Raw genomic sequence first — 21,898 nt, 5'->3', positions numbered from 1 at the left:
AATGATCCAGTATCCTTTCACATTATAAATATGCTACTGGAACTGACCCTGTATGCTTACTTACTTTATCGTGTTCTTCTTATTTTATGTCTTGTGTGTCTTTGTTCTACCTTGTTATTTTTAGTATTACATTGTTATTGATTACTGCATTGTTGGTGTTAGAGTTTGGAAGAAAGGCCTTTCACTGTACTTGTGCATGTGACATTAAAACTTGAAACACTCACTCATATTTAATCTGGAAAGCAGCTTGCATGCCAATCCAGTCAGCACCTGTAAACAATGCAGTGTTAAAGGTAGCAGCAGGAGGGGAAYAGGCAGTACACAGGTGTGTGGGCCTACACGCACACACACAGACACCACCAGTCCCATCCCACTGCCATTGCTGCCACGTCTTGCTGTCACTCCCAGCCCTCTTATCATTACATGCACCATACAGACCCCCAGTTGGGGCCACCGGCCCAGCGCCATACAGACCCCGGTGGGGGGCCACCAGCCCAGCCTGCCCCCCCCCCCGTACACACACACACACTACAGAGCAGTGATGGGCAATAAAAACACTTCACACCTTAAGTGAAAGATACGACTTAAAATATTTTACGCACATCCTGCATATGCAATTTGCCCACACCTGGCTGTTAGAAGGAACAACATCTGGCAACGGTTGCTTTAGAGGCAATTAATTCTTCATCCGTCACTAGCATCCTCCTACTGAACATCATTTCAGAGGGGGGAGTTGTTGTGTAAGCAACACAGGTATGTGAAGAGATACATACATAAGTGAGTGAACCGGTTCATCTGTGGAGAGCAGAAGGGAGGTGTAGTACTTGACCCTCATGTTGCATCAAATAGAACAATGTTTTCTGTTCCAAGACGCATGCGTCATTCCTACATCAAAATGTTGAGGTATGATTACAAACTCATTTTGGCAGGGAATAGTATTTGAATTAGATTAGTGTTTAGAGTTGGAGTAGTTTCTCTGTGGCAAAAACATGTCATTTAATTTAAGTATGAAAAATAACTGCTTCTGCAGCTGGCCATTTGAACAGGATTGCGAATGAATGGAAACTATCTTACAACACAGATATTTAAAAGGTCTCAAAGTGATTGAAGAACTGCAGAGTTAATACTTTCAGTTCTAAACATTAGTTTGATTGCACTGCTTTGACTTCATCAGACTGTGACCTTTAAAGCCACTAAATAAAACCCCTTATCACAATAGAGTTAAAACAGCACCTAAGTGGTATATTGAGTTAGGACTGATTGGCTTGAAATTGTTCTCTCTCAGCTCCCTTTTCATCTTTAGTGTCGGAAATCACTGTTTTCCTGTTGTCTGAATGGGCTTTTACATTTACCTTCTCTCTCCAGGCTCTGATAGGATTTCTTTGTTTACTGGCTGTCTTTCCCATGGGAATGAGACTGGATTTCAAGTGCAATGAATGCTGAGAGCAAACCAACCATTCTGCATTCCTATGTATAGTAGACAGGCAGCAGAATCACAACCTGATGTGATGGGAGGCTGTTTACAATAAAAACCATACCGCCCATGTCTTTTTCAAGGTCCCGTCCATGGAGTAGATGGGAGAATACCAAGAACAACATCAGCCAATCTTGGGAAAGTATAAAAAAAAAWAAMAAAATAGTCCCATATTTTAACTCGGGACTGACTATTATGAGTGAGAAAGAACAGGAAATTCAGACATAAAAAAAAATACTTCAAACACAACACCAAAATAAAAGTGAGAAAGTGATCCTGAGAGTGTCTGTCTGGGCTTCTGTTGTGTGTGACCGTACCATAAGTAGACAGGGGTTGGAGAAGAATATAGCCTGGGATCCGCAATGAATATCGCTTTGCTTCACTTCACCTAAACAGCACAGTAGTAAAAGCAATATTCTGTGTTTTCCAGGCTAAGTAAGTTCTAGGTCTTTCCAGAGGCCCAATCCACCAGTGTAATATTTGTTCCTGTCCAGTGGAGAGAATATAGGTTGTAGACCCTGCCCCTTTCCCAGCAGCCCCAACCCAGCGGTGTTGGAGGGCCACTGGCTGTTTATCATAAACAGCCCAGCAAGGTCCATCTGCTTTGATTTTATTTTGCATTCTCCCCCAGGGCCTCTGAGCTGGAGTGAGAATAACAATACTTGAGCCCATCTGCTCCTGAAGTACCAGTCCCAGCTAAATTATCACACGCTACGAGCGGCTGGCATATGCTGTGGCATTAAGATACAAGAGGGCATTGTGGCGCCAGCTGTTGTGTTGACAAATACTTATCTGGCACTTCTGAAGTCAGCTTGCTAAGCTGGTTTCAAGTTTGACTAAAAACTAAATGGGTGTAAGGTGTGTAAGAGGGTTCCTGTGGGGGAAATGCATGTATAATATAGGCTGATTTCTCTTTGTTGCTAAGTGTCTGGGGAATTGGGTCATAGGGTATATGGAACTCAATCCCAACATATAGGCCACGGGGATAATAACAATGAAAAGCCAGTCACACAAGTGGTCAAACAAACTGCCATCTTAAAACAGATCTGTCATTCTTTATTGTTAAGAATATTGCACCTAATTTGTATTTATTTCCTGGACAGCAGATGATTGACTTGTTTTAAAGAGGCCTAAACTGGGGCCCATATTGTAATAATCCTATGACTAAAGGCATAAACCCACTTGCTCACACATTGTCAACTGCTGAAACGCAGATGAGACTTTTCTCAAGCGCTTGAAATGCTGCAGCCCTCAGACAGGCACTGCAAGTCACTCACTAAGCTGGAAATGTAGCCATGCACCCGCTGGGCACACACTGGGTGAATCAACGTTGTTTCCACACCATTTCAATAAAATACCATTGAACCACGTGGAATAAACATTGAATTGATGTCTGTGCCCAGTGAGTTATGACTAACTCAAAAAGCATACCCTTTTCCCCATTTTAACAATGATTGATCAGAGATATGTTTAAAACATGTAAAGTACTTCTGCCTTTTCCAGTAGACTAGTTTGAGGTGATAAAGAGAAGAAAATAGAACCTTGTGTTAAATGTGCTGTCTTGGCCTCGAACTCCCTGTCGGACCAGTGTCCAGCTGCTGTGTCTCTGCCCACGGGGAGGTTAGTCCCATCTGCACCCCGTCTCTCTGACAAACGCATCGACCAGAGCAGAATCCCCGCTGTGCTGAGCCCCTGCAGAGGCACCATGCTAATGAGACCTGCACCTCTGTGACAGGTGAGGACACAGACACCAGAGTTGTCATCAAACTACACRACAAGCGTACCCCAATGCACGCATACTCAGATGCACAAAACAAAGCAAACTGCCAGGCACATGGCAAACATCTCCAACACACAAATAAACACTTTTCATACCTTTCAAAACGGGGGTTTTAATTTTGTTAACATTTACGAGAACAGCATTGACATTCATTTCCATCCGTTATATACGTTTTATACTTTACAGATAGATGCACAAGTCAAATGTTCATAGATATCCATATCAGAGACTCACAGGCTCCCGTGGAGTAAAGAAAGTCCTCCTGTCTGTCTGTGACGAACATTAAACTTCAGCAGTGCAGAAACAAGCACACACAGTAATAATGTCCCCTTTGAGGGTCCCTGGGAAAACAATCACAATGGGGCTTTGTGGAGGTTGTAATCATCAGGAAACCAGCATAGAACCTCCCAAATCAGGCCTACATCATGACATTAAACTACACTACCCAGCATGCCACTGGTGGTAACATTCAGTAGTATTAATGGGACGGCATGAATCACAAGAACTCACTTCAATATCTGGTGAGAGATGGGAGGAGGAGTTCCAGATAGCTTATATTTAATATATTTTTTTAAATTTCCTTCAAAAAATAAAAATACGAGAATGTAAATATATTCAGATTAAAATATAAATTAGGAATATACTGTATTTTAAAGTTACTTGATTTTGATCCACGGTTGGGGAGTTAACTGTCACAAATGTATGAAAAAGACACAAAAGGCATATACTATTGTCTCATCAGATAGATAAGTATTGAAAATGACAAATGGCAAGCAGGGGTTTTGCTGTTTTGAGTGCAGTTAAAAGTTTAGACATGAAATAATTTTGTTTTCTGACACACAACGCTTTGAGACATACAAAACAGAAAAATCTAAATAGAAAATTTCAGTTGAATTTTTCCACAAACTGTTAATTCAAAAACACCTGCCAGGCTTTAGAGTACCTGACCTGTCCTCTGACTGCACGGAGAACTGTCATACAGCCGCCTTTACCATATATCCATTTGGAACACACACACTTTCATGAAATCTACAGGGTATAATAGGGAAATATGCCACCCAAAGTATTCTGGTTGATCCTAATGCTATATTCGGTTGACACAAATATACTGTTGGTGGTGGTACACATCTGACATAATGGATCATGGTACTAACTAAGGATGTCTTAAGACACGCTGTTTAAACAGTATACATAGTTGGTTGAGGGTTTTGAACATGGCATTATTTCCACTATGAGTTGAATTATGGAGCGCTCCAATCTCTTACACTGATTAAGAAAAGCAGGACTCCCCCTGCTTTAGGTAAATGAGGTGGCCTCTGTCCTTCCATTAACATGGCTTGTTTTTGTTTCGCATGTTTGGTCAGCTGAGGAGAGCATGCCGTCCCCCTCTCTCTCTCTCTCTCTCTCTCTCTCTCTCTCTCTCTCTCTCCTCTTCCTCTCCACAGGAAGAGAATAATATTCAGCGGGCTTCTCGTGTCTCCATCGACCGCCGTCCCCCACCACTCAGCTACGAGGCACAGGGAAGCTACTGACGTCAAGATCAGCTTGTTTTGTTGTTCACCACAGAGGGAAAACAAGAAGAACAACACTTCAACAAATGCACAGTGCAAATAAGCTTTTCTCTTTTAAGGTCTCTTCACTTTGGGCAGAGTAGACTGAGGAGACAGGGGCAGGCATTGAGGAGGTGGTGGGGACACAGGGAGAGAGCTCTGGACTGCAGCTCTCCCGTCTGTCTGTCTGGGAGTCTCTTGCCCCGGGGGCTCTACTTGTACAGGCTCATGGTGGGGCTCTGGTACATGCACATGTAGGCGTCACACAGCAGACGGCGGGCCTGGCCCTGGATGCTCTTGGGGTCCAGGGCGTGCAGCTCCTCAGGGGTCATCTTCAGATAGGCCCCCACCTCCGGACATGGAGACACCTGGGGGATGTTGAAGCCATTCTGCCCTCCTGTGGAACAACAAACACAGACAGAGCACTCAGATCTGTGGTATTAAAGCAATGGCAAGTGTTCTAGTTATATTTCTATGTAACATAATTTCTGTGTGTGAATTAATCCAAAATATTTACTATTGAGCTGAATATCTACTCATAATTATGAACAATGAGACAATATCATAAAAATAGCTGGTTTGACAGTTCATAATAACTTTGTAAATGATTCAAAATACTGCTTCCCCCACAACAATAAAAAACGAAAAATTATCCAATAACTCCTGAAGATTTTTCTCCCCATACCGTCGCGGTCGGCCATACTGTCGAAGAAGAGCCATGCAGAGTCTTGGTGGCCGTACTTGACGAAGGCCACGTAGTGACTGGTCTCGATGCAGAGCACGGCGAACAGCTCCATCCGCTGGCGAGGGTAGCTACCCTGCCGCCACACACCCTCCTGCAGTTCCTTGGGGACGGACAACTTGCCGTGGCGATGGGCCTTCCTCCTCGGGTGGAGGTGAACCTGAGAGAACACATACACGTATGACATAATTGTTGGAAATAAGTATTTACCTATTTCTTGGGGATTTTGTAAGTATTTCTATGCACTAGTTATAAATCGGTCTAATAACAGTTCTCACAGATCGATGGCAACTACAGAGTAAAGAATAAACTGGAGAATGACAAGTTTCACAATTCATTAGTTTAAAAAAAATCTAATTACACATATTCACTGAGTTTGGCAAAAATATTCACAAATGTGCCTCAAAGTTCAAGGTAAATATTTTGTCTTCATCTATAAGTTATTTAAGCAATAAGGCACAAGGGGGTGTTGTATATGGCCAATATACCACGGCTAATGGCTGTTCTTATGCACGACGCAACGCGGAGTGGCTGGATACAGCCCATGGTATATTGGTCATATATCACAAACCCCTGAGGTGCCTTATTGCTATTATAAACTGATTACCAACGTAATTAGAGCAGTAAAAATAAATGTTTTGTCATACTCGTGGTATACGGTCTGATATTTCACGTCTGTCAGCCAATCAGCATTCAGGGCTCAAACCACCCAGTATATAATACAACTTAGAAACTCAGTCATTCCTTAGGACTTGTCGCCCCCAMGTGGATTGTACTGGAACTACACTGCTTTACAACTAGTCCCTGATGAGTCCCTGATGAGATCCCCTTAGTTTCTATGTTGGTGGAATGGCACCCTCTGTTACCTGTGTATTGCACTTTTCACAGAACTGTTTTATCTTCCCGGCAGTGATGTCACCATCCTCGTAGCACTCCCTGCATTCATACAGAGCCAGACCCCCGCAGATTCGACACTCCCTGGGAGCTGAGAGAGAAGCACAGGGTTGAGGGTTGACTATTACACACCCACACACAACCATATGTCAATCGAGAACAGTAGATTTCTGATATGGAAAACAGTTATCACATTCAATAATGATAATCCAACTACAACCATATTCAAATAAAATAAAGTTTTACGCACTGTCTTCAAGTAAGTCTGTGATGTCTAACTCTAGTGAGGGGAAGATCTTGTTGAACATCTTGAAGTCCTTCCCAAAGCGAGGCATCTGGATGATAAGGCAGGAAGGAGCCTGAACAGAGAGAAGACGCATGAAGTCACCAAATCAAATTTTATTGGTCACATACACATATTTAGCAGATGTTATTGGGTGTAGCAAAATGCTTGTGTTCCTAGCTCCAACAGTGCTGTAGTATCTAACAATTCACAACAATCTAAAAGTAAAAGAATGGAATTAAGAAATATCTAAATATTAGATCGAGCAATGTGGTAGTGGCATTGACTAAAATAAAGTAGAATAGAATACAGTATGAGATGAGTAAAGTAGTATGTAAACATTATTAAACTAGTGTTCCATTATTAAAGTGGCCAGTGATTCAAAGTCTATGTACAGTATATAGGGCAGCAGCATCTTTTAATTGTATTTATTTAACCTTTATTTAACTAGGCAAGTCAGTCAAGAAGAAATTCTTATTTACAATGACGGCCTACCCCGGCCAAACCCTAACGACGCTGGGCCAATTGCGTGCCGCCCTATGGGACTCCCAATCACGGCCAGTTGTGATACAGCCTGGAATCGAACCGAGATCTGTAGTGAAGCTTCTAGCACTGAGATGCAGTGCCTTAGACCGCTGCGCCACTTAGGAACCTCTAAGGTGCAGGGTTGCGTAACCAGGTGTAAGACAGCTAGTGATGTTTATTTATCAGTCTGATGGCCTTGAGATAGAAGTTGTTTCAGTCTCTCGGTCCCAGCGTTGATGCACCTGTACTGACCTCGCCTTCCGGATGATAGCCGTGTGAACAGGTGGTTTATGCCCTTGATGATATTTTTGGTATTCCTGTGATATCGGGTGCTGTAGGTGTCCTGGAGGGCAGGTAGTTTGCCCCCGGTGAGGCGTTGGGCAGACCGCACCACCCTTTGGAGAGCCTTGCGGTTGAGGGCGGTGCAGTGGCAGTACCAGGCGATGATACAGCCCGACAGGATGCTCTCAATTGTGCATCTGAAAGTTTGTGAGGGTTTTAGGGGCCAAGCCAAATTTCTTCAGCCTCCTGAGGTTGAAGAGAAGCTGTTGCGCTGTTGTTTTTTTTACGTTGAGTGAGGTTATTTTCCTGGCACCACTCTCTCAGGGCCCTCACCTCCTCCCTGTAAGCTGTCTCGTCATTGTTGGTAATCAGGCCTACTGTTGTGTCGTCTGAAAACTTCATGATTGAGTTGGAAGAGTGCGTGGCCACGCAATCATCGGTGATCAGGGAGTACAGGAAGGGGCTTAGCACGCACCCTTGTGGGGCCTCTGTGTTGAGGATCAGCGAAGTGGAGGTGTTGTTTCCTACCTTCACCACCTGGGGCAGTACATCAGGAAGTCCAGGACCCATTTGCACAGGGCGGGGTTCAGACCCAGGGCCCCGAGCTTAATGATGAGCTTGGAGGGTACTATGGTTTTGAATGCTGAGCTATAGTCAATGAACAGCATTCTTACGTAGGTATCCCGCTTGTCTAGATGGGATAGGGCAGTGAGCAGTGTGATGTCGATTGCATCGTCTGTGGATCTATTGGGGCGGTAAGCAAATTGAAGTGGGTCTAGGGTGAGGGTAGAGGTGATATGATCCTTAACTAGCCTCTCGAAGCACTTCATGATGACAGTCATTTAGTTCAGTTACCTTTGCTTTCTTGGGTACAGGAACAATGGTGGACATCTTCAAGCATGTGGGGACAGCAGACTGGGATAGGAAGAGATTGAATGTCCGTAAACACTCCAGCAAACTGGTCTGCGCTGAGGACGCGGCTTGGGATGCCGTCTGGGCAGCCTTGCGAGGGTTAACACGCTTAAATGTCGTATTCATGTTGCCCACGGAGAACGAGAGCCCACAGTCCTTGGTAGCGGGCCACGTCGGTGGCACTGTGTTATCCTCAAAGCAGGCGAAGGTGTTTAGCTTGTCCGGAAGCAAGACAGTGTAGTCCGTGATTGTCTGTAGACCCTGCCACATACATCTCGTGTCTGAGCCGTTGAATTGCGACTCCACTTTGTCTCTGTACTGATGTTTTGCCTGTTTGATTGCCTTATGGAGGGAATAACTACACTGTTTGTATTCGGCCATATTCCAAGTCACTTTACCATGGTTAAATGCGGTGGTTCGCGCTTTCATTTTTGCCCTGAGCTCATCTACTTTATTATCCAGAGACTGAGCATTAGCGAGTAATATAAGCAGTGGATGGTRTGCACGCCTCCTGAGTYGGACTAGAATTCCACTCTGAATACCTCTTCTCCGCCAGCGGTGTTTTGGAGCAGGCTCTGGAATAAGTTCAATTGCCCTGGGGGGTACGAACATCCAATTCGGGAAAGTCGTATTCCTGGTCATAATGCTGGCGAGTTACCGCCGTTCTGATATCCAAAAGTTATTATGGCTGTATGTAATAACACCCCAAAAATTCTGGGCTAATAACGTAATAAATGACATACAAAAAATCTAAATACAGCAAAGTTGCTTTGGAGCTAGGAGCAGAGCTGCCATATCTGTCGGCGCCATCTTACCTTACTGAGGAACAGCCGTTAAATAACAAACAAATCCTGAATATAAAGCACTTGATTGGTGACAGCAGAGCAAACATCCCACTTAAATTCTCCAAAAGAGAACTGTGTGTTCTCTACAAGCTACTAATCCTGCCAATTTCCCATAGTACCTCAGCCTTTCATTGATTAACTCAGCTAATCATTAGAATTGATAGTCAAGTTGACTCTCCCTTCATGCTCCTAGAATGAATTGCTTCTTGATTGCAATCAGCAAATGATTCACCCCTGAGCAACACAACCACTGACAGACAGTCAGCCAGCCAGAAAGACATACAGACAGACAGGTCACCTCAGCAAATTTGAGGTCACTGTTGATGAAGGACCACTCTATGAGCTGCTGGCTGGTTGGCACGCCCACTTTGTCCTTCTTATCCATGAAGATCTGGTAGAAGTAACAGTCCTGAACCTTCTGACCTGCCGATCTAGATACGACAGACACAAACAGGATATCATGTGTATTACATTAGAAATCATACTCATTTGAGCTCAGATTAGATTTATGTCTAAATATTCTTAAATGTATATATATTATTAGCAGAAATAGTTTAGAAAAGCAATAACAAGATGATATGTTGAGGAGTATGTTTAATGTAGACTGACCTCAGCTTGAGTAAGGGGTCCACCCTCAATATGTGATGGAACAAAATATTGAGGAACTCCTCAGGATCTGTTAGGTGACAATTGAGTTTATAACACTTAGAACAAGTTCATGACATGTATAACAAAACCCCAACACTTTAATATTTTGATAAAGGCATTGGACACCTTTTTCTTCAGACGTGAACCCTGAGGCAGCTTCTACCTTCTCCAGTATCCTTCTGAGCTTCATCACTTTAGTGGCACACACATAGCCATGTCTACCAAGACAAATAAAATAGACAAGACAAATCTCAGTTATGATACTTGGCTGGGTCTAGAAAACGAATGAACGTGCTTATAAATGACATGTTAAGCATTGGTTTGCCACATGACATTATACTGAATGAATGTGTCTGAACAAAACACGAAGAGCAGTTTCCTACTTACATGCGCAGGGGGTTGACTATCTCTGTGCGTAGCAGCTCCTGTGTCTCTCGGTAATACTCTACGTCAGTCTTGGACCTCGGCCTCAACAGAACTGTGTCCAGGACTGAGCTGAAGGAAAACAGGCTAAAGGGGGGAAAGGAGGGAAAGAGGAAAAAGGTGTGTCCATACTTTTGACTGGTCATAATATATATATATAAAAATGGAAAATCACATTTTTGACTACACTGGGCCTTTAACTACAGTGACATAGGAATGAGGAGGTTAAGAACTCTATAATAATACACGCAAGGAATATGTCCTCACCAGAAGAGTGTGGAGTCCAGGTAGCAGGAGTTGTAGTGTCCCTGGATACCTTTCTTCTTGCCCACCATGATGTCTAGACCGTCATTCTCAGTGCGTGGAGGAGTGTTCTCATGCACCACCTCACTCAGATAACCGCCGAAAGCTGGACAGACACAAACAGTGAAGTTTAAGTTGACAATCCTGGGCAGGACTGCTTAGCTGGGTGGAAATGTCCATGTATTGCCTTTACCTGTCCAATCCTAGGAAGTACCTAGGATAGGGGCTAGCGGTCAATTTGTAATTCAGCATAGGACTGACAGGTGACACCAGTGACTCACCAATAGAGTTGCATCTCTCTATGGGGTTGGAGGAGTGGTGTAGGGAGGGGAAACGGGAGTCAGGCCGGCAGCATTTCAGCTTCACAAACAGGGCCTTCTTGGGCGCGCAGCTGAAGTAGCGGGTACCTTGAAAGGTGCCGTCTGTACAGCCAACACACTCCTCCTCCTGAGAGAGAAGAACCAGACAAGGCCAGAGTGCAGTTAGCTGTATGCTATTACACCAAACATATAGCTAGTAATGATACTGGATTTGGATGATTCTACAATTCTATGAAAAAAAAATTGGTTTCTCTGAAGTTCTCCTTAAATCCTTAGTACACTTGTTGTGACAATGTTATTGGGATAAACATAAGACAAAACAGMCAGGTCTCAGAGGCTACAAAGAGACAATCCTTCCAGTCAGTGTAATGATCTCTCACCAGCTCCAGGCCAGCCAGTGGCTCTGGTAGTCCCGGGGGCAGCCCCACCCAGCGGATAACCCCACACAGGGGCGGGTTCTCTTTCACCTCCACCAGGGACCCCACCTCCAGACCAGGCACACCCCCACCCCCGCGAGAGCTGGGGGGTGAGGGGGGCCGCGGAGAGGGAGGGGTAGGGGACGGGGGCTCTGGCATCTGCATCTGCTCTCCCATCACTGACTGCACGGAGAGGGAGAGGGGTCCATGGCTCATGCTGCCATTGGGCCCTGTCTTACGGCTCAGGCTGAAGGGCAGGGAGTGGAACTTGTTGTCATTGGACAAGGAAGCAGAGGGCGGGGCCCTGGTAGGAGGTGKGGCTTCATTGAAGTCAGGGGGCGTGTCTGTGAGGGACTTGGCAGGGTCCTCTCCGACTGCAGAGGAAAACAACAGACAATCAATTTTCACTGCAGCAGACATTACACTGACAGAGATCTTCTATCATTGTGGACTCATCAGATATTAATTTGACTTTTTTGCCAAAGTTGTGAATAGGGAGTGTGGAGGTGGTGTCACAGCTTCATATCAGCATTAGCAAACCAAATGTAAAGTTGACTTATAAACACTTTCACTATAAAGTGTATACACATTTTTACATTCACTGTAAACATAACCACAAAATGTACCTTGTGTGACAACCTCCCATGAGAGTTGAAAAATGTAATATTTGTGTCACTGTGAGAATGTGCTGAGAAAATCTAAATGCCTCCACATGGAGACAGCCACAGAATAATCCAGAAGAGATGGGTGAGTCACAAGATCATCACGTCACCAATGGAAAATACAATACACCATCAAATATGAATATAATGGACCTGAACATATGGGTAAGAAGGCAGTGATGAAAAACAAAACAGAGGTGATGAAACAGAACAGAGGAAACAGCTGTGACAGGATTTCTCTCATTCCTACGACATAGAGGAGTCATCTCCACTGGGTCTTCCTCACCCTAGAGTCCACTGATAGCTCCATAACTTTACACACAGGCTTTACATGACTCAATGATTTTTAATCCCTTGGTTTCACTTGTGTAATTATCCATTCATCACCACCATGCTGTAAGGAACATGATCTTTGACCCCACGTAAACTACCTACCTAAACTACCCCACACTATCCCCCATGAAACATATCTACATGTCCTCACTTAAACCCAGTACTGAAGGCTTTCACTAATGCTTACAGGAAACTATCAAGAATAAAGTACAGTACTTTACCTAATTTAATTATTCTGAGGGAGAAAAAATGCAAGACATTATTAAAAGCCTTTTTGTGATTTGATAAAGACCATGCCACAGCAATTACACCATGCAGGTGGACCTCACAGTTAATGGGAATGAATAGATAGAGGACTCTCAGTGAAGGGTCTTGATCAGGGCCGGGACAAAACCAGTATCACGATACTCATTAGTATSGTGGCAAGGAAACAAAACACAAAGCGGATTTAACTTCTTTAGAAAAATAATCCTCATTATGTTGTCATCCGGACACATGTATTTATTTTCCAAACTATAGAACACACTATTTTACATACAGCAGGTATTTTAAAAAGGACCAAAAGAGTGATCTGCTTCATGTTTTTATTTTTGCCATGGAAAAAGTATCTAGATACTGGTATCGTCACAGCCCTAGTCTTGATAGAAAGCTTTTTTAATCAAGTTAAAGATCAAACGCATTCTTTATTTGTTCACTGATTGGTAAATGAATACTGTAGAACAACCATGCATTAACGGGACCCTGCTATCAAGACAGATGGGAGTCTCAGTACTGTATCTTGCTGGGGCTTTACCTTCATCAATGTACCATGTGCTTTTGGATTTGGCCTGGACTGGGTGGTCAACAGAGCTGCCATTTAAAGTATAATAAAACTCTGACTTGCTTCTACTCCCACACTGAAGACCTAAGCCTGGAGATAACACAAGTCAACAGAGAAACAGAAAAGAAGCAGGTATGTGTTTGCTACAGTGGAGGCTGCTGGGGAGAGAACAGCTCATAATAATGGCTGGAATGGAGTGAATGGAATGGTATCCAACCCATGAAAACCATGTTTTTCATACCATTCCATTTACTCCAATGCAGCCATTATTATGAGGCGTTCTTTAATGACAGCGGGATAGGTGGGGAGAGGAGGGCGAGAGAAAGGCATAGAGAGAGGGAACGGGAGGCAGATCGTCAGCACACTGAGAAGGTCAGTAGCCATGCAAGGAACACAAAGKTTCGGTAACTCTCACCACTCCACACCATTCACATCARCTCTGGAATCCAAATTGGCCATTCACACAGATGTTATCTGGTAAAATTTATATTTTCCAAAATTGAGTCATCATGCCTCATTGATATGATTTCCCTCAACATTCCAATGACAGAACCCTCAACCAATATCAGCACACTAACATCAGCACACTAACACCATGTTAAAGTGTTATAGTGTTAGCTAGTACATGCACTTTAAGCCAGCAGCAGTACCTTTGCTCTTTGGTTTGCTTTGGCCAGAGGAGGACTTGTCACTGCTGCTGCCTCTGGGGGTAAAACTGTGCTTCTGCAGCCTCTGGTCCTGCATGGAGTACTCTGCAAACAAACAGTCCAGTATAACAAGTGTGGAACAACACTGATATACCCCATCCCCCGTGCTAAAACCCTACAGTGCACAGCCGGTGTCTTGTTGTAGGTGCTGGCAGATATACTATATAATATATATATATATAATATATATATATATATATATATAATAGTATATATATATACACCCCCCATCATAGCACCATTACAAAGTACAGGCCTGCTACACAGGAAATAGGCCTAATAATGATTGGTGGCTGTGAGCCTGGTAAAGCAGTGGAAGGGCTTTTATAATTGTGCAAAATAGCAAATAATTACTCAGTTAATTTACTCAGTACTGCATGCAAAGTGAAAAAGCATACTTTCACTCAATACCATAGACTTCAAGTACAGGTGAACATATCAGTCTACTTTTCAGGAGAGCAAAGCTTTTCAAACAGAAAATGCATTAACAAAATATACGCCCCCTTCCCCCCACAAACACACACACGCTTCAAGTATGTCCAGAAGGACAAGAAGTCAAAGCATCTGAAACCATTTTTGGGGTTCAGAGTCAGACATTGAAACACAAAACAAATCAATAAAAACAAATGGCGAGAACCCAAGGCTGAAGAGGAGCAGCATCTCACTTGACTTTCAAAAAACAAGCAGAGCCATCAAACAAAAGAGCCTCTGCTTTGCTGCGCTTGCTGTTACTGGACTTTGCTGTTACTGCTACGTGTTACTGCTACTGTGTGCTGTTGGCTGTTACTGCTGTTGTTACTGCCTACTGTTACAGCTACTGTTGCTGTTACTGCTGCTACTGCTACTCTACTGCTACTGTGCTGTTACTGCTGCTACTGCTCACTGTACTGTTACGCTACTGCTACTGCCTACTGTTGCTGTTACTGCTACTGTGCCTGTTACTGCTTGGCTGTTACTGTGCACTGCTACTGTTACTGCTGACTTGCTACTGTTACTGCTGCTGTTAATGCTTACTGTTGCTTGTTGCTGTACTGCATGCTACTGCTACTGTTGCTGCTACTGCTACTGCTACTGTTGCTGACTCTACTGCTACTGTTTACTGCTACGTACTGTTAGCTGCTTGCGTACTGTGGGCTCTGCTGCTTTACTCCTTTGCTGCTGCTGCCTGTACTCCTGCTGCTGCTTGCTGTTACTCCTGCCTGATGCTGCTGTTACTCTGCTGCGTACCTGCTGCTGCTCTATACTGCTGCTCTGCTGTTACTCTGGCCTGCTGCTGTCTTACTAGCTCTGCTGTACTACTGCGTGCTTGCTGTTATTACTGCTGCCTGCTGTGCTTTACTACTGCTGCTGCTGCTGTTACTACTGCTCTGCTTTGCTGCTGCGTTACTATCTGCTGCTGCTTGTTACACTGCTTGCGCTGCTGTTCAATGCTGCTGCTGGCGTTTACTACTGCTGCTGCTGCTGCTGCTGCTGCTGTTACTCGCTGCTGCTTTATACTACTGCGCTGCGCTGCGCTGACTGTACAACTGCTGGCTGTTATACTCTTTCTACTGTTGCTGCTTTACTACTGTGCTGTATACTGCACTGCTGTTACTACTGCTGCTTCTACTACCGCTGTACTGCTTGCTGTTACTACTGCTGCTTGCTCGTTACTAGCGTGCTTGTATCTACTGCTGCTGTGCTGCTGTACTACTGCCTGCTGTTACTACTGCTGCTGTTACTACTGCTGCGCTGTTACTACATCTGCTTGCGTGCTGCTGCTGTTACTTACTGCTTGCTGCTGTTACTACTACTGCTGCTGTACTTCTACTGCTGCTGTTACGTACTACTGCTGCTGCTGACTTGCTGCTGTTACTACACTGCTGCTGCTGCTGCTGCTGCTGCTACTACTCGCTGCTGTTACTACTACTGCTGCTGCTGTTTACTTGCTGCTCTGTTACTACTGCTGCTGCTTTACTACTGCTGCTGTTACTTACTGCTGCTGTCTACTACACTCTGCTGCGTTTTACTACTGCTCTCGCTGTTACTACTGCTGTGCTGTTACTACTGCTGCTGCTGACTACTGCTGCTGCTTTACTACTACTGCGCTTTACTATGCCTGCATGCTGTTACTACTACTGGCTGCGATGCTGTTACTACTACTGCTGCTGCTGTTACTACTACTGCTGCTGCTGCTGTACTACGCTGCTGCTTGTGTCTACTGCTGCTGCTGCTGGTTAACTACGCTGCTGCTTGCTGCTCTTATACTACTGCTGCCTGCTGCTTGTTACTACTGCTGCTTGCGTTACGTACTGCTGCTTGCTTTACTACTGCTGCCTGCTGTTACTACTGCTGCTGCTGTTACTACTGCTGCTGCTGACTATGCCTCTTACTCTGCTGCTGCTTTACTACTGCTGCTGATTACTACTGTGCTGGCTGCTGCTGTTACTACTGCTGCTGCTGCTGCTGTTACTACTGCTGTGCTGCTGCTCTTCACTACTGCTGCTGCTGCTGCTGTTACTACTGCTGCTGCTTTACTACTTGCTGCTGTGCCTGCTTTTCACTACTGCTGCTGCTGCTGTTAACTACTGTCGCTGGCTGCTGTACACTGCTTGCTGCTGTTACTACTGCTGCTGCTGCTGTTACTTGCTGCTGCATGCTGTTACTGCTGCTGCTGCTGCTGTTACTTGCTGGTGCTGCTTGCTGCTGCTCGTTTACTACTGCTGTCTGCTGCTGTTACTACTTGCTGCTGCTGTTACTACTGCTGCTGCTGTTACTACTGCTGCCTGCTTATACTGCTGCTGCTGTTACTTACTGCTGCTGCTTGCCTACTCTTACTCTGGCCTTTGCTTGCTGTACTCTACTGCTGCTGTTACTAGCTGCTGCTGTTACTACTGCTTGCTTGCGTTACTTACCTGCTGCTTTAACTACTGGCTGTCTGATACTGCTGCTGTTACTACTGCTGCTGCTTGCTGCACGCTCTGCTCCTTACTGACTGCTGCCTTACTACTGCGGCTGCTGCTGCTGTTACTATGTGTGGCTGCTGCTGCTTGGCTGGCTTTTGGCTGGCTGCTGCTGCTGTTACTACTGCTGCTGCTTGCTGTGTTACTACTGCCTGCTGCTGTTACTACTACTGCTGCTGCTGTGTGCTAGTTATACTACTGTGCTGCTGCTGTTTACTACTACTGCTGCTGCTGCCGGTTACTACTACTGCTGCTGCTTTACTACTGCTGCTGTTACTACTGCTCTGTTACTACTGCCCTGCTTGTTACTACTGCTTGCTGCTGTACTACTACTGCTGCTGTTACTTACTATAGCTGCTGTTACTTACTACTGCTGCTGTACTACTACTGCTGCTTTACTACTGCTGCTGCTGTACTACTGCTGCTGCTGACTACTGCTGCTGCTTTACTTACTGCTCGCTGCCTGTTACTACTTACTGCTGCTGTTACTACTACTGCCTTGCTGCTGCTGCCGTTGTTACTACTGCCGCCTGCTGCTGCGTTACTACTGCTGCTGCTGCTGTTACTGCTGCTGCTCTGTTACTAGGCTGCTGCTGTCTAGTCTGTTACTACCTTGCTGTTACTACTGCTGCTGTTACTACGCTGCTGTTCTACTGCTGCTCTGTTATAGCTGCTCTGACTGCTGCTCTGCTGTCTGTACCTACTTGCTGCTGCTGCTGCTGGCGCTCGCTGCTGCTGTTACTGCTGCTGCTGCGTATATGGCTGCTGCTGTTTTACTGCTGCATGCTAGCTCGCTGTCTGATTATGCTGCTACTGCCTTAGCTCGTGCTTTACTTCTCGGTTATGCTGCTGCTGGTACTACTGCTGCTGCTGCTATGTACGTTACTAACTGCTGCTGTTACTCTGCTGCTGCTGCTTGTTCACGCTACGCTCTGCATGCTGTTACTGACGCTGCTGCTGCTGGTCTGCTAGCTGTTACTGCCTCTCGTTACTGCTGCTGACTGCTGACGTACTCTGCTGTAGGATAACACTGCTGCTCGTCTTGGCCTGCCTGCCTGCAGTGATGGAGTACGGTGATCTGCTTCTGGTCTGCTGTTGCATATACGCTGTACTACTGCTGCCTGCATTACTACTGCTGCTGCTGAATCTCTGTCTCTGGTTCTGTTGTTACTACGCGTGCTGTTTTCTTGCTGCTCCGTTGTTAGCTAACTGCTGCTGCTGGCTCGTAATCATGCTGCTGCTGTTTATAGCTGCTGCTGGCTGCTGTTAACTTACTGCTGCTGTCCACCCTGCTGCTGCTGTTGCTATCCTGCTAGCTGCCTTGCTGCTGTTACTCTGGCATGCCTGCTGCTGTATGCCAACTGCCCGTGCTGCTGTGTACTGTTGCCGATGGTGTTACTGCTGCTGCGCTGTTGCTGCTGCTGTTCTCTTGCTACTGTTACTGCTACTGTGTACTGCTACTGCATGCCAGCAAAACAAACTAACAAAATAACACTCTGTGGTACTTCAGCACCCCACCACAAAAGCTACACTCATAACTGCCGGACTGACCTAATGGCTACTAGGGCAATACCTGAAGCTTCTTCAGTATTCATTCATAGATAAGGAGAGAATATTGAAAAATATATAGATTTCACTTGGTGAAATTGCTTAAATGAAATAACATATACATTTGATGTGAGGAAAAAAACGAGAATAGAACTTACCGGACCGCTGGACTCACCTGGCATTACGTCACAGATGGGCACTAGACGGGTGTGTTCCAGACTGGCAAAATTACATAGCAGCTTCCCGTCGATAACACCATCCCAGTCCCCAATAGGATTGTCCTGGAAGAGGCGGAGACAGCAACCGATTACTGCTGCGGGCGTTCCTCATCTCCTACAACCTGYACTTACAGTCCCAGTCTCAGCAGCAGTCCTGTCATCACTACGATAGCACTTCTCTATCCAGTCAACTACCTCCTCCACCCAGTAATGGTCCTCTGTCTGCTCTTCTCTCTCCAGTCAACTACCTCCTCCACCCAGTAATGGTCCTCTGTCTGCTCTTCTCTATCCAGTCAACTACCTCCTCCACCCAGTAATGGTCCTCTGTCTGCACTTGAACTTCAACACCCCTCTTAACCTTCCCTCTCTCATTTCTCAAAATGTACCTCCCCGCGTCTCAAAACAGAGGGGTGCTTATTCCAATCCCCAGGAAGCAGGGTCAAAGTTCTCCAGTACTGGTTGCTCCACTCCACCACACTAATCTATGTACTCTTGGAAGGTTGGCCCCATTGTTGGCAAAAATAGATCCAAATGAACAAAAACGTTACACAAATATCACCTAATGCTAAGCTGTTTTGTATATGGCGTGTCAGAGTGTTGTTGATGTTCCCTGTATGCTGGGCGAGGCTGGAGCAGAGTGGATGGAGCAGTGGACTCTCCTCTCCTTTCCTCGGCTGCCGGGCCAACCCGCTGGCCCTGTGCCATGCTACTGGTCATACAGCCCAGTGCTGTAGCTGCGTCCCCTATGGCACCCTATTGCCTATTTAGTGCACTACATTTGGGCCCATTGGCCTCTAGTCAAAAGTAGTTCACTGCATAGGGAATAGGGTGCCATTGGGGACGCAGACTGCAACTTTACCTCACTCCCCAGCTCCCCGCATGACTACTGCCCTTTGTGTGTGTCCCAGGCCAGAGTAGACCGAGTAGGCTCACTGCTGCTGCTACTAACAACCTGCAGTCAAATGCCTCTGTCATTATGCATGTTCCCTTTCCTTAACTGCTATGCCATCTGATTACATTGGCAACATTGACACCAGCAGCTGGCTAAATAAACATTATGAATTATCTTTGCTTTTCTGGATAGACAATCAAATCATACAAACAACATTACAGGGGCTACTTGAACTAGCCTTTTACCTAAATTGAGATGTAATTTACAAATTGTTAGCCATGTTCTATAAATACAGCATTATTATATATGTTTACCTAGTGTTAACAGCAGAGGAGAAGGTAACCTCCATTCTGACAGTATTTACATTGCCAGTCCGCCATTCTACAGCAGACAGGAGCAGGTTGAAGAGGTCCCACTCAGTAAGGCCCCAGTATGGGACCAGCGTCTCAAGCCTTACCATGTCTACTCCCACATAGTACCCCAGGCTCTCGTTCCCAGGCAGCAGGTCACAGAAGATGATGGTTCCTCTCTCCGGTCCCTCTCTGGTCTGGACCAGGACCCTGGAGTTGATCTCCAGCTGATGGAAATCCATCTCCTCCTCCACCAGGGTGACGTGATCCACCTCTAGCTCTCCCAGCTCCTCTTCCTCGTCATCCCACAGCTCCAGCTTGTCCAGGGCCACGAACACCCCGCACTCATCCTCACAGCGGAACAGCTGTCGGCCCTGGTAGGAGCCCTCTGTGAAGCCCTGGCCTCTGCCCTCCTCCTAAGTAGAGGCATAGGTTACATACAGTATGTTACACGTGGGATAACCTGTGAGTGCCAGTCGCATGTGGCTTACTCAGACACGCTAATCCTTCCCCTAATCCTTCACACAGTAATGCCAAAGAATTTCCCTGACCCTTAAAACCTCTTCAGTAACCCTTACACTAACCATCACAGGAAAAGCCTAGCACTAGGCTGAGCTGATACAAGAGGCATGAGCTGTCATTACAATGAGGTGAGCTCAGCTACAGTAACCTGCCTATTAGGCATTCCACAGGGGAGGGAACAGGGAAGTGATCATCATACATCTGGGATGATGAGGGTTTCAGATCGATAGTGCGGAGGGCATAACAGCATACTCAAAATGTTTCATTGCAGAGAGTAGCCGGCAGGCACCGAACTGAATAATCTTACACAGGGATAATGGACAGTTAGAGGGTGTAGTTACATGATCCTATACACTGCAACACTGCACTTCTTCTTGTGTGCCATGTAAGGCTTTTCAGTATTGGCATCATTCAATTTATGTTTATATGATCAAGATAAGTAAACATTGTTGACTGTAAATGTGTGGTTAGTATTCTCAATCGTGATACAAGTCTGGCATTCAATCAAGACGCTGATCTGAAACCCAATAATGTGCTAAACCCTTTATAGTGAGCAAGGGTCAGCCTCTCGTCCGGCTCCTTCACCCACTCACCCAGCCTACAACATTGTGCTCCAATAAACAAGCATTTGTAGCCCGCTATTTAACTGCATCTTTACAGAACGTAGGCTACGGCATGAGAGAGTCCACTTACTAGCTTAACTGTTATGAAATCCTCAGGGAACATTTCACAAAAATCAAATTACAGGCGATATCACACATAACTGAAGTTCCCTCTGTGACAAATAAAGTTATTCTATATACGTAACTGAGGGTCAATTGCTTACAAAGTGCATTTTAAAAGAASAGTAAAGATGAGGTTTCTCACCAGCAGCTCCACTCCAAACCAGACCCCGGAGAGAGCCCTGTCTGGGAGAAGAGATCCTTTAAATCGGACTACCCCAGGCAAAGGTTCATCCCCCGAACGCAGCTGCACGCGCACCTTGGAGCCACAGTCGATGTCTCTGGCCCGCTCTAGCCGGGGCTTGTTGCACAGCAGGGCATAGCGCTCCTCACAGTTGGTGATGGGGAACAGCAGCTCAGCTAGCTTCTCATCCAGCTCCAGGACGTCCCTGAATTGAATGAATTGATTGCAAATCAAACACACAACAACATGTACATTTGAATCCCAGAGGAAAACACAAGAAAATTTGAAAGTTACAAAAACATGTCAATATATCAATACACTATAGGTACAAAAGTATGTGGACACCCCTTCAAATTAGTGGATGCTGCTATTTCAGCTAAACCCGTTGCTGACATGTGTATAAAATCAAGCACAGAGCCATATAATCCCCATAGACAAACATTGGCAGTAGAATGGCCTTACTGAAGTCAAAGGATGCCACCTTTCCAACATATCAATTAGTCAAATTTCTGCCCTGCCCCAATCAACTGTAAGTGTTGTTATTGTGAAGTGGAAACGTCTAGGAGCAACAACAGCTCAGCTGCGAAGTGGTAGGCCACAA

General features: G+C 45.4%; 1 protein-coding gene across 4 annotated transcripts in view; it reads right to left on the bottom strand.

Annotated features, from left to right (window-relative positions):
* Positions 1 to 3,340: 3,340 nt before the first annotated feature.
* The window catches only part of LOC112074514 (ubiquitin carboxyl-terminal hydrolase CYLD), a 30,046-nt gene continuing 11,488 nt past the window's right edge, over positions 3,341 to 21,898 (bottom strand). For 2 of the 4 annotated variants that reach the window (XM_024141677.2, XM_024141676.2), the window contains exons 4-19: positions 21,259 to 21,502; positions 19,977 to 20,285; positions 18,585 to 18,690; positions 13,863 to 13,964; positions 13,186 to 13,302; positions 11,362 to 11,771; positions 10,943 to 11,108; positions 10,626 to 10,767; positions 10,323 to 10,445; positions 10,062 to 10,153; positions 9,897 to 9,963; positions 9,586 to 9,718; positions 6,691 to 6,799; positions 6,413 to 6,531; positions 5,490 to 5,706; positions 3,341 to 5,201 (exon numbers count right to left, since the gene is read on the bottom strand). In XM_024141677.2, coding sequence (XP_023997445.1) covers positions 5,017 to 5,201; positions 5,490 to 5,706; positions 6,413 to 6,531; positions 6,691 to 6,799; positions 9,586 to 9,718; positions 9,897 to 9,963; positions 10,062 to 10,153; positions 10,323 to 10,445; positions 10,626 to 10,767; positions 10,943 to 11,108; positions 11,362 to 11,771; positions 13,186 to 13,302; positions 13,863 to 13,964; positions 18,585 to 18,690; positions 19,977 to 20,285; positions 21,259 to 21,502 — 2,641 coding nt within the window. In that variant the 3' untranslated portion in view covers positions 3,341 to 5,016. The remainder of the gene's footprint in view (positions 5,202 to 5,489; positions 5,707 to 6,412; positions 6,532 to 6,690; positions 6,800 to 9,585; positions 9,719 to 9,896; positions 9,964 to 10,061; positions 10,154 to 10,322; positions 10,446 to 10,625; positions 10,768 to 10,942; positions 11,109 to 11,361; positions 11,772 to 13,185; positions 13,303 to 13,862; positions 13,965 to 18,584; positions 18,691 to 19,976; positions 20,286 to 21,258; positions 21,503 to 21,898) is intronic. The other 2 variants (XM_024141678.2, XM_024141679.2) reach the window with 2 other exon arrangements.

Source organism: Salvelinus sp. IW2-2015, unplaced genomic scaffold (genome assembly GCF_002910315.2).
Source record: "Salvelinus sp. IW2-2015 unplaced genomic scaffold, ASM291031v2 Un_scaffold2666, whole genome shotgun sequence".
Taxonomy (NCBI): domain Eukaryota; kingdom Metazoa; phylum Chordata; class Actinopteri; order Salmoniformes; family Salmonidae; genus Salvelinus; species Salvelinus sp. IW2-2015.
Note: the sequence above shows the minus strand (reverse complement) of the source record. Positions and strands in the feature narration are given on the sequence as shown.